This window comes from Podarcis gaigeae (assembly GCF_964106915.1).
Source record: "Podarcis gaigeae genome assembly, chromosome: 8".
In the NCBI taxonomy this organism is placed as follows: domain Eukaryota; kingdom Metazoa; phylum Chordata; class Lepidosauria; order Squamata; family Lacertidae; genus Podarcis; species Podarcis gaigeae.
Window position 1 is genome coordinate 63,964,455 of NC_139684.1, and position 12,972 is coordinate 63,977,426.

At 44.6% G+C, this 12,972-nt stretch overlaps 1 protein-coding gene across 2 annotated transcripts; it reads left to right on the forward strand.

Annotated features, from left to right (window-relative positions):
* The first annotated feature begins 1,952 nt into the window (after positions 1 to 1,952).
* On the forward strand, positions 1,953 to 12,285 carry PDIK1L (PDLIM1 interacting kinase 1 like). Of its 2 annotated transcripts, none has more exons than XM_083753540.1 (3): positions 1,953 to 2,774; positions 6,786 to 7,087; positions 8,839 to 12,285. In XM_083753540.1, exons 1-3 carry the CDS (start codon positions 2,720 to 2,722, stop codon positions 9,577 to 9,579), a joined length of 1,098 nt encoding a protein of 365 aa, XP_083609666.1. In that variant the 5' UTR covers positions 1,953 to 2,719; the 3' UTR covers positions 9,580 to 12,285. The 2 variants fall into 2 exon arrangements, with proteins under 2 accessions (XP_083609666.1, XP_083609667.1); XM_083753541.1 differs by lacking the exon at positions 1,953 to 2,774 and adding an exon at positions 3,660 to 3,885.
* The last annotated feature ends 687 nt before the right edge of the window (positions 12,286 to 12,972 follow it).

The window sequence follows — 12,972 nt, forward strand, 5'->3', positions numbered from 1 at the left end:
AATACTGTAATGATGGGATAGATACAGGATAGAGGCTATCACCTTGTGTACACTGCCTCACAAATCAGGGTGGGAGTGCACACTGTATGCAAAGTAAATGGGAATGTAGATGCCGCCTAAGTCCCACAGTGCTCACATTGGCTTAGACAGTAATCATATATATGAAGCGGGAAACCATTGTCTCTCCAGAAGTCGTTGGACTCCAGTTCTATCACCCCCGACCACTGGCCATGTCAGCTGGGGGTGATGGGATCTGTAGTCCAACATCTGGAGGGCCACAAGATCCCAACCCATCCCATATACCTTTACTCCCTAGAACTAGGTCCCACTGAACTTAACAGGGCATATTTCTAAGCAGACATGCATAGGATTGCCCTGTAAGCATGAAAAGTAACATGAAACTAGCACTGCACAGCACACAGCAAAATGCAGGTGTGTAATTATCTCACATGATCATTTATACATGCAGGATACATGTCATTTCCAACATGTAAGTGCATATCATGGACAAAAAAATAATAATTAAGCCCCTATGTATATGCTGGAATGTTCAAAACGCTTCCTTTGTATTGTCCCCATAGTATAGATAAAGGGAACTGAGAAACAGTGCCGAAAATTCATACTTTTTCTGCCTAAGCTTTAATAGAGCAGGTTTTTTTTAGATGCATCCATCACATTTATATTCTACCCTAGTTCCCAAATGGTTCCAAGTAGACCAGCTTAGCTATGCTGCTGCATCATGTGTTTAGACCAAGGATGGGGATTTTGTGGCACTCATCCCATACTGGAATGTTGGGATGCAAACTCAGCTTGTCTTTAAGACTAATGGAGCTTTGCATGGGGAGAAAACAGGCAGAGAAACCTCCATTTCTGACCTAATTTGTGCTGACCTCTCTCCTCTCTCAAAGTGCTAGACTGATATTTCTTAGGGTCGTTGCCCTCATTTCTGCACTTCCTCCTTCTCGAGCTCACCTCTGCAGAGGAGACATCTTCCCTTTGCCTCTTTCTCCTGCAGAGATTCAACAAGCAAGCACGACTCCTTTGCATTCCCAACTTAGCTAGAACTAAGAACATTGCAGTGGCCAACTGGATGCCTGTGGGAATCCAGCAAGCAGGATTCAAGCCCAAGAGCACTCTCCCCCCCCCCCTTCCCATGGTCTCCAATAGCTGGTTCTCACAAGCATTACTGCCTGCAACAGTGGAGGCAGAGAATTGCCATGGCAGCTACAGATTTTGATCACCCTCTCCCCTATGAATTTGTCTCACCCTCTTCTAAAGGTTAGTGGCCATCGCTGCCTCTTGTGGGAGTCAGTTCCATACTTTAACTACGCCCTGCACATAACAGCTTTTATCTGTTCTGAATCTTCTTGCATTCAGCTTCAGTGGATGTCCACGACATTATGAGAAAAACTTCTCTCTATCCACTTTCTCCATGACATGCATAATTTTATAAACATCTGACATGTCACCTCTTACTCACCTTTTCTGCAAACTAAATACGCTGCAACCTTTCTTCATTGGGGAGTCACCCTAAGGCAGGAATGTCCAAAGTCTGTTTCGGGGGCCTAGTCCGGCCCGCCGGTTGATTTAATCCGGCCTCCATGGCAGTATATGTCCCAGGGGCAAAACCCTAAAAGAGCTCAACAACTTTGGGGTAAAATCCTAAAAAAAATATGGCCCTTTGAAAAGGGCCTAAGGCAGGGGTCAACAAACTTTTTCAGCAGGGGGACAGCCCACTGTCCCTCAGACCTTGTGGAAGGCTTGACTATATTTTTTTTGGGGGGGGGGGTGGATGAACAAATTTATATGCCCCACAAATAACCCAGAGATGCATTTTAAATAAAAGGACACATTCTACTCATGAAAAAGCGCGCTGATTCCCAGACCATCTGCGGGCTGGATTTAGAAGGTGATTGGGCCGGATCCGGCCCCCGGGCCTAAGGGATGCCCTTTTCTGAGTGTTTTCCAGCTCTACAAATTCTTTTTTGAGGTGAGGCAACCATAAGTGTACACAGTATTGCAAATGAAGTCGCACCACAGATTTGTATAATGGCATTATGATGTTGGCAGTTTTATTTCCATTTCCTTTCCTAATGATCCTTAGCATGAGATTTGCTTGTTTCACAGCTGCTGCACACTTGATGTTATGAGTTGTGGAGCTGCTCCAAAGTAGCTCTACAGTGGAAATTCAATGGAGGTACTGATCTGTGCGGATCCTTCTGCAATTGACAGGTGAGCCCCTCTAATCCACAGCAGGTCCTTCTGCAAAGCGGCACTTCATCTTCTCTCTCCCTGAAGCACGGACAACCACCCCCACCCCAGATGCCATATAGATAAAAGTGATTTCATTCTCCCTTAATAGAGAAAAATGGGAAGACAGTGTCCCTTTAAGGGAAGATACCAACAGCCCTCCATTCTCAGGAGGAGAGGGGTGGGAAAGATCTTACCATCAGATTGCAACCTTCATGTGTCTGCAGCAGCCACAGAAGCATGTCCCCATGGCGTGGTGGGGAGAGGGGGGGATAACAAAAGGTGTCACTAAGCTTCCTCACGTTGCAAAAGCTATTTATATAAGGACAGCTGACTCTTTCCTCTCTCCTTCCTTTCTTTAAGAAAGGCAGACAAATAAGAGATTCCAATTTTTTTAAGCAGCAGCAACAACAAAAAAAGAAAACATTGGCTAGCAATCTAATTGAAAGAAGAAAAATAAATATGAGAAATGCACAAAAATCCAGCGGGGAATCCAGCAGCAAGACTTCTGGGTGACAGCTACGGTAGGTATTTTGCAGGGGGCAAGACAGCAAGTAGGAGGCAGCCGGGTGACAAGTGGCTTATCGCGCACCATTGCAAATAGGCCTCAGCACCTAATTTGCGAGGTGGGGGTGGCGGGAGGAAAGGGTGGCGGTGCGTGCAGATAGGCTCCCCATTTCTGCGCAACCTCTTTCATTCTTCACCAGGCGCTGTGCACTTCTCCGCAATCGCCTGTAGGAGCCGCCTCGAAAGCGGTGCATAATCCGCCGTTCCTCCGCACGCTTTAACGCGGTTTGCGGCGGCTGCGCTCTCGCAAAGGCAAGCGGCGCGCGTCTCCCCACCGCTTCCCGTTCTCTAGCAGAGAGCTCTCAGGCTCCATGCCCGTTCCCACGCCGCGCGCTAAGCAAACGCTGCCCCGCTTTGCCAAATGCACAAGGGCCGCCGCGCAAGCCCGTCGGCGCGCTCCTCGAAGCTGCGCATCGCGATCCCGAATATACGAAGCGTGCTAGTCAAAGTCAGGAGCAATTAATCATCATCATCATCATCATCGGACAGGAGTAATTAATAGCAGCAGCCGTAATAAAACGTCTCGCAAATAAAGCACGGGAAATAATACTGCATCAAATAAATAAGCAAAACCGGTAGCAAAGAATGCCGCTTGCTTGCAGCAACATTCCACGCAGTGCATGCAATCTCTCCCTCCCCCCTAACCCCCCCCCCCAGTCTTCCTAGCGGACTTTGAGCCGTTCTCGCTCCGCGAGCAACCCGAGGTTGCCCAAACTCAGCGCAGGGTGGGAGACAGGAGCTCGAAGCACCGGCTCTGCGGCTTCAGCAGCCAATGAGAAGCGGCGCGCGCCGCGTTGCGAAGGCAAAGGAGGCGGACCGCCCCCTTTCTCCGTTTTCAGCAGCCAATCCAAAGAGGGGGCGGTGAGTTTGGTGTCGGCCTGGCTTGTCTGTCTGGTTGTGCGCGCGCGCGCAAGCGTTCTGTCTTTGGCGCGGGTGCGCGCCTGCGTGCGCTGGCCCAGAAGGGGGTGTGTCGGCGAACCCGGGAGAAGCGAAGGCGGCGGCGGCAGGAGGGGGGAAGGGAGCCCGATAATGGCGGCCAGGAGAAGAGAACGCCGCGGCGCCTCTGAGGTAAATGTTTGACACATTCGGGCCTCGGCGCCGAGTCCTGGCACGGGAGCGGCGCCCGGAGCTCCGAGGACGCTCCGCGACAGGCCCTAGAGGCCGAGCCAGGAGCCCCGGCCGTCCCAGGGGCCTGGGCCCGAGGAAGCCCTGAGCTAGCGTCCCGGGCCTTGGGCTCTCGGAGCAGGCAGCTCGACGCCCGGCAGGCTTCGTAGCTCCCTGCACACGCCTTCGTATTGTCCTGGGAAGGCGATCGTGGGAAATTGCGGAAGTGTTCGCGTGTCCGGAGCGCCGGTTCACACGTTACGTGACGAATACCCGAGTTGGCTTTCCAGGGGCTGGGCGGGGAGGGAGCCCGAAACAAGCTTTCCTAGCCTGGCCTTCTGTCGCTTTAAGGGAGGTGGGGTATCAGCAGGTGAGCTTTCTTTTTTTTAATGATACGGAAGTAAACACAGCCACCTGCTCAGTGCTGCAGGTCTAGCGGCGGTGACATCCCTGGTTGACCACCGGCTGTCAGCTCCGTAGGTCTGTCACCAACTTTTTTGCATCGGGCGGGGGGAGGGTGCTGCTTTTGTCTCCTAATCAGCTGCTGCTTTTGCGGCTATTGCCAGGTGATAATTCTGCTGGAAAGCTTTGCCTGCTGGTTTCTCTGGAGCAAGCGACTGTTAAAGGCGCAGGAGCAGGCCAGGCCGGGTGCTGTCTTTCTTTCCTTCCTTCTAGGCTTTCCTCCAGGTGATTTTATATATATAGGGGCACCCATCCACTCCCAAAGCAGTCCTCATTTTCTTATCATTATGCCTGTGTGAAGAATGTGTTTTGCAAACAAGTATTTTGTGCCATTTACAGGTTGATTGAAAACACTGACATGGCAAATGAGGCTGCAGCTATATGGGTTGGATCCAGACTTTGTCATTCGTAGAGTAGGTTTATGGGGGCTTGAATTAGTCGTGGATCTAGCCCTGTGCACACTAACCTGTTGAATAGAATCAGACTGCTGCAGGTGAGCTGCAGTGTCATCTCTGTATATCTTCCAACTTCTGCAAGAGAAATCTGGCTGCCTGTATCTTTTAATGGTTATGCAGGGATGGTGTAAGCTGGCCTTCCCAGTCTGATGCTTCAGACATCCAACTCCCCGTCAGCCCCAGCAACCATGGCTAGTAGTCAAAAGGGATGATAGGATCTGTAGTACAAAGTATCTGGAGGACACCAGGCTGCGAAAGAGTGATGTAAGATATACTGCTTGCAGTTCTCCTTCTGCATAACTAATCAAAGGGATGGAACCGCGACCTCGTTCTGCTGAATTATTTCACTGGTTAAAACAGGGATATGCTCAATTTAGATTATATGGAAGAGCTGCCTTTCAGTGAATGGTAAAAGTATGCTGCTTTTCACAGTGATGTGTTAGAGATTCATGAAAGGATTTTGGAAAATCCTTGCCTTGGGAGTATTCCTTTTCATAACATGTAGGAAACATGTAATCTTTAAAACTCTGTATTTGGTACTGGAGTTTCCAGAAGCTACTAAAGTATTTATTCCTAACAAAGGAAGCTGATATTTTTACCAGCTAAATAGGCATACTTGGAGAAAGCATGCACATTAGATACACAGCAATGTCTAGTATACATAAACAAAGCGACACTTGGGGAATGGAGATAGGGAGAAATCTAGCTGATAGGGAGCTTAGAGAGTTGGAGCAAAACCAAATTGGTATGTGTAGTTCAGTGGACCCAGAATTCTGTGTTTTGTAGCAGGGGTTAGGAGCCTCTGGCCTACAGGCCATCCGTGGCCTTATAGGGAGTCCAGTTTGCCCCATGAGGCCATTTCCCCCAAACCACACTCACTTTTCAATCAGCTGACATCACTGGGTGACGTAGGCAAGGGGTCAAGGTTCAGTCCTCAGTCCTGCTGAACACGATCCCCGCAGGGAACGTGCTGAGGAAGCAGATCCCTGCAGAGAATAGTACTGAACTCTCTGCTATCAGCTGATGAGCAGAGAGTTCAGTCCTTCAGGGTGCTGCTTTAACATATTCCCTGCGGAGAACATGCTGGTGAAACAGAACCACCACCCCTGCCCCATGGGTCAACTTTGACAGGTGGGCAGGAGCACCTACCTTCTAGGCACCTGACGGTTGTCATGATGCATCATTGCAGATGATTGACAAGTGAGTGGCTCCCACCACCTGTCAAAGTTTGCCTCCACAGTTGGAGGAGATAAAGATTTGGCCCACTGGGGCAAAATGTTTCCTACTCTTGTTTTATAGGTTTCCAAGGATTACCTACAGATTATCTAATAAAGTACCTCCTCATCAACAATCTTGTACCTGCCACATGCTTTTGACAGTTGTTTCTCCTACTGTATAAACTAAAATGCCCCTTCCCAAAGATCATACCCCTAGATGGGTGGGGTACAAATAATAAATTATTATTATTAATGTTATTATTATTACTCTTGTCCAAACCATGGCATCATAGAAAATATTTGGCATGTGTCCCATGCTATGTGGGAGTTCTGTCTTTGGTTTAATATCTGTTTTGTAGTTTCTTGTATATTTATATGTTCATCTTCAATATTGAAATGTTTTGTTTCTGAAGAGCAGCTGCCAGTCTGTAGTTAAAATAACAAAAGATTGGTGCAAAGTCCTGTCCCATCTTAAATACTAACAGATGTTTAGAAGTGGGGTGGGTTATATAGATATTCCTAAGAAAAATATGTGTGGTCTGAAATTACCATATCAACAAATAGATGCAGCCACCATACAGTAGCACAGAAATGAACTGAGAAGTGAGGTCCACAATCGGGGTAGAGTGTATATTTATAGCACTGGGATGGCAGTGATGGGGCATAAGCATTGATAGGACATCTATCAGCCAGGAATTTCTTAGTTGTGCTTGGCTTTTTGTTCTTATAGATACCTTGACCTTGAAGATGGTGAGTAGCCAGCCAAAGTACGATCTAATACGGGAGGTTGGTCGTGGCAGCTATGGTGTGGTGTATGAAGCAGTAGTGAGGAAAACCTCTGCACGTGTCGCGGTGAAAAAGATTCGGTGCCATGCTCCAGAGAATGTAGAGCTTGCCCTGCGTGAATTCTGGGCACTTAGCAGCATCAAGAGCCAACACCCAAATGTTATTCACTTGGAGGAATGCGTTTTGCAAAAAGATGGCATGGTGCAGAAGATGTCCCACGGCTCCAGCTCTTCGCTTTACTTGCAGGTAAATGAAGTTGCAGGTAGTGGAAGAAACACAGTGGGTTAGAAGTAAAGGGAAGCAGAAAGGACAACAAAGACACAGATGCCAGAATTGTGCACACTACAGTATTCTTTAGAAGTGTGTTTGCTTTTCTGTTTTTACTACAGTTAGACACTTTGGAAACATTAATAAAAGCAGTTTTCTAGAAGCAGAAACTTAGGGAAAGCACACAAAACAGTTGTACGCAAAGCTGTCATTGAATTTCACTCATCGCGGTACCCCGTTGCACCAGAAGCAGTTTAGTCATGTTGGCCACATGACCTGGAAAGCTGTCTGCAGACAAACACTGGCTCCCTTGGCCTGAAGTGAGATGACCTCTGCACCCCATAGTCTAGTTTGACTGGGCTTAACCGTCCAGGGATCCTTTACCTTTACCTGCATGAGATTGTAAATACAACTGATTTTTCTAAACTTTGGCTGTGCTTGAAAGAGGAGTGAGATATAGGAAACTGCTGTCTCACTGTCCAAAAGTAATAGGTCTCCCAACAGTCTTAAATGACAGCCGTGCCAGCACAACATTGAAGAACATTATTTTTGCATGGCAGGAATGTTAGTGGTATTATAGCTATAAGTACTGTTGGGATCATCCTGAGAAAAGAAGCATTAATAACCCTTTTAATAATTTTGTATCTGCTTCACAAAGTCATCACTGTATTAGGCAATGTTATGATCAAATCATCTCTAATGAAATACATTTTTCCATGCCTTGAATGCATATTGCATTTGTTCCAAAAGGTTGTGTTGTCTAACAGCACTATAACAACAAAATTGAAAATAAAAAGACAGTCAAATAATAAATTAATCATCTTTTTAAAGTCTATAGGCTAAATCATTGTTCTAATGTTAATTCTTATTAGCTTCCTCCCACTTGATATTCTAAAGAAGGAAAAACAGTTTCTTTAAAGGACAGCAAAACGAGCTTTGTGTCAAGCAGATTGTGAAAACAGCTGCTCAGCAATCTGCATTTCATGCAGTAAAATAAGCAGTAAAAAAAATAACTTTGAGAACAAAAGCAGCAAAGGCCTCTAATTTTTTTGTAGTTGTGCATTTTTATTGTTCTGTTAGGTTGGTCTGATGGCATTCATTCATGCAGATGGAGGGGAAAGTGTGTACCGGTGTCCCACTAGATACATATTCCATTAATCCAGAGTCAGTATTCATAATGGAATACTGTAGCTTCATTCACACAGTACACCAAACCATATCAAAGGAAACTTAACTGTGGTTTGTTGCCATGTTTGTTGGTTCACACTATTGCTTTAATCAGCCAGCAAGCCAGAAATGGAAACCATCCTTTAGAGTGGGTTTACAAGCCATAGTTCCAGCTGAGACTAGAGGTCCCCTGCGCTGTAGAAAGGAATGCTGAGCAGATAGAAAATAAAAGCAGACAAGCAGCTCCAAGCCATGATATGTCTGCATGTTTGGAAGTTCAAACCACGAGTTTGTACTAAACTATGGTTTAGAATTAAGTCTGTCCTTCCATAGAAAATGTTGGTTGAATGGGTGAGATGATTCCTATGCATGTATGGTGGCATCAGTTGTCTTTTGAAAATACTGTTTAAAGAAGAAAATTGGGAAGAAGGATGAGCACAAAAGGGGTATTTATAATACATGCATTAAAAGATAATGGGTTTCTAGCATTTCTTTTCATCAGCTGCTTTCTTAACTTGACTCCTCCTTGCTGAACAGATTCCTTAAATGTTTTCTTATTACAGCTTGTAGAGACCTCCTTGAAAGGTGAAATTGCCTTTGATCCCAGAAGCGCCTACTACCTTTGGTTTGTGATGGATTTCTGTGATGGAGGTGATATGAATGAATATCTCCTGTCTCGAAAGCCTAGTCGTAAGACCAATACTAGCTTTATGCTTCAGCTCAGCAGTGCCCTGGCTTTTCTGCACAAAAACCAGATCATCCACCGTGACCTCAAGCCTGACAACATCTTGATCTCTCAATCCAGGATGGATGCTAGTGATTTGGAGCCCACTTTGAAAGTAGCTGATTTTGGACTGAGTAAGGTTTGTTCAGCTTCAGGACAGAACCCTGAAGAGCCAGTGAACGTGAATAAATGTTTTCTTTCTACAGCTTGTGGCACAGACTTCTACATGGCTCCTGAAGTTTGGGAAGGTCACTATACTGCCAAAGCAGACATCTTTGCATTAGGGATTATAATCTGGGCGATGTTGGAAAGGATCACTTTCATCGACACAGAGACCAAGAAAGAACTGTTGGGGAGTTATGTGAAACAAGGAACTGCGATTGTACCTGTTGGAGAGGCATTGTTGGAAAATCCAAAAATGGAGCTACTCATTCCTGTTAAGAAAAAGACAATGAATGCTCGTATGAAGCAGCTGATTAAGGAAATGCTTGCTGCTAATCCACAGGATCGCCCAGATGCTTTTGAGTTGGAACTCCGGTTAGTTAAAATTGCTTTTAAAGACAGCAATTGGGACACGTGACCTCCGTAGTACTTTGAACTCTTGTCAGGATTGCGTCTGTAACAATAGGGCAGCACTCTGTGGAAGCAAAAAACAGACTTAACCCAAAATTTAAGGTGTCAGGGTTCAATATTTTTTCCCCATTGCATTTCTCTTGATTTTTGTAAACAAAGCTCAAGGTGGCTGTTCTTGTTTCAGAACCATATGTGTATATTTCCAAGCTGCAGCTGTAATGCTATCCACATGGCCAGGAAACTTGACATTTTAGGAGGTGATTGCTTTTTAGGAATATTTCAAACATTCCAGTTTCATACTGCAGAATTTGGAATGCCCATTGAAGAGAAGGTTTGCATGCTGGTAATGCAAATTATTCAACTTTGTAGAGTAAGCATGTATATATTTATGTTTGTATGAGTGACTTGACTTCCCCATCTTTCGAAAATGTCCCCATTATTTATATTGTCTCATATTGAATTGGGTGACTATAGATCATCCATAAATTCCACATCATAGATATTCTCCACTTTTTTTTAAGAAAAAAAAGTTGATGGCACAAAATATGATAAAACAGATATGATGCAAAGGGAACCTCTGGTTCTAGCACTAAGCTACTGTTGGGCAAATCTCTTGGTTTGGAAGGCTGCAATTGGTAGTCTGATGGCACTTCTTAGTTCATTGACCATTCAGGTTCATTTTTTTGAGATAAAGGAAGACTTGTGCTAAATCTTGCTCTAGCCCCCCCCCCCATCCTTTGCATTTGACATCCAGCGTTACCTTTAATGCATTGTGTCTCTTTTTATCAATTTTTTATTTTATTTTATTTTTTACAAATGTAGATCATGGGGAACAGAAAAACCTCCCAAATTCTGCTGAAAACTTTGCAAATGAGAAAAAGGTTCCCATATTTTGTTTCCGCCCTGGCTTTTAGAGTCCAGTCATGCTAGCTACTCCCTCCCTTCTTAGCAGAGGTTCTTTTGGTCGCTTCTTAGCGGTGGTCTTGATGATAGGATATTTGTATTGTTCACTTATTTTGTGGAAGAAGGACTCTGAAAGCTTAGTGTACTATCGAACTATCCAGATTCTTCCTTGCTAGAAAATGTTGCCCGTTTGGGTGGGTTGGGCATTGTTCTCTGCACAAAGTAATAGCGATTATTCTGTTGCTCTCATATGAAAGGCACTTTTTTATTACTTTTGGGTAGTAGATGCAGAACATTTGGCACAACCCAGCCAGCTCCATCCATGCATAGAGAGCAGAGTCAAGAAGTGACTCAACCAAAGGCTAATCTAGACCCTTCCTCCATCCTCACTACTGTCTCTGTTTGCACAACATTACATCTGAAGCCTTTACTCTGCAAGAAAGCCCTTCCCTTTCTTGACTGCTACTCTGAAGTTTTCAGCAATCTTGATTCTCCCCCTTTGGTTTTTGGGTATGGCTACTCTGCCCATGGCTGTCCACGCACGGGGTAAACAAAAGTTCCACGCTCTGTTGTTTTGTATTAATATACAGGACTTGATAGCAGACAGGAATAAAGACCTTGATTTCATGAGTAAATAGAACTTCCACAGGGAAAACTGGCATAGTGTGTCTGTTGATTTCATTGGGGAAAATAACTGTATTGTCTCAATTGAAATAGTCTTGATGCCATCAGCTACAACCTGGAAACTGGAGTGTGAATTGACCTCCCCCCCCCCCCCTCATGAAAGGCACTGGAGCAGATTATATCTTGCCTAAAATAACTGAGGAAATGTCATTCCAATGATCTTGGATTTCACAGAGACAAACTTCAGGAGAATATCAACTTGTATCACTTGACATATATCCGTCTGCCCAGCTTTCAGTGTGATGCTATAGTATATTTTGTCAACTGAGGATCCTATCGATGTCTGTTCTTTGAATGCAAAGGTAATACACAAGCCAGATTTCTTCTGTGCAGTTACAATGTAAATGTTCAGAGGCGGAAAAAACTCTTTAAAGCACCACCTGTGCCTTTAGAGACAAGATTATATTGCAGGTAGGAAAGCACTCCTGCAATTTTATCCATCAACAAATTTCCTTTAAAAATGTGTCAAACAAAAAAGAGCACGACTTGCAGGAGTTTGGCAGTCTTTTCTTTGAGGACTGGAAAAGCAGGAACTCTCAGTCATGTATGTCCTAACTAGTCTGATTACTGTGTACAATTTCTTGGCACTTGCAAATCCTCAGCAAATCCAGATTCTGGATACATTATTGCATGTGCTTCATAGACACAGTGCAGTATCTAGTAATAGAGCAAGTTATATTTATCGTACAGTAAAACTGTTAATGCCCAAATGCACTGCTACTTCTTAAAAGAGTTGGGGAGGCCTCACCAGGTCACCTCCTTTCATGGTGCTTAGCCCCTTGGCATTGAATGCTAACTTGATTGTTCATTAATTATCCACTGAAAAATTGTCCCTGAGATCTGTGTGTGTGATTTTTGTTGTTGTTGCTTGTGTTTGCTTTGGGTTCTTGTAAAATCTCCAAAATCAAAACTATTGTAGCAGCTACAAAACAATTCACCAGCGTAACAAAGAAGTTGAGATACTCATCAGCACTTCGGAAAGAAAGCAAACTTTCAAAGCTTTTCCTTAAAAATTGTAAACTCTATTTTGTGAAAAAATTATTAAAAAAAGGGTGGAAGGAGAAATGATTGTGTAATTTATTGAGTTCGTGACTTTAAAAAGAAATAAAGTCTGAATTGAAAGAAATTGTGTTTGATATGCTTCTTTTGTGCTAAATACAAATTTATTTCCATGAACTATCCCGCTTTCTCGTGACACAAAATTAGCATTGGGACCAACACATGGTGGCCTTGGGGTGTGATAGTGGTGGCTTTGTTATGTAGCAAAGGTGGGATAACCTCAGGCCCAGGGGCCAAGGCAGTCCTCCTTGATTTTTTGTATTGGTTCTGCTTCATACCCTGAGTCTGTCTGGAATGTGTCTTTGAACTCTGATAATGCCTCTTGTTTGTCTAGGCAGTGGATAGATAAGAGTGTGTGAATGTGGTAGAAACTAGCCCATGGGACAAAGATAAACTTTCCACAGTTTTTTCTGCCTGTTTTTGCATCTGGCACCTCCCACTGTTGGCATGCGATTCCCCACCCCCAGATGGTTGCCTGGAAGCCTGAAAATAGTTCCTAACCCCTGAAATGTTCAGTTTGTTGTATGTGGAGTGCAGGGAGCTCCATTTGATCAAACCCTGTTGTGTACTAGTATTACTATTTCTACAGGCAGCTTGGCAGAGAGAAGGTGAGAGCTGTTCCAAGTGGCTGGTTTTGGGTGCCAATCAGGGCAGCGGAGTAGGGGAAACAGATCTGCCCCATGAGATGTAACCCACCTGCAACTTCTGCACATGCTTCACTGAAATCTCCATGCGGAAACATTGTTATTGATAG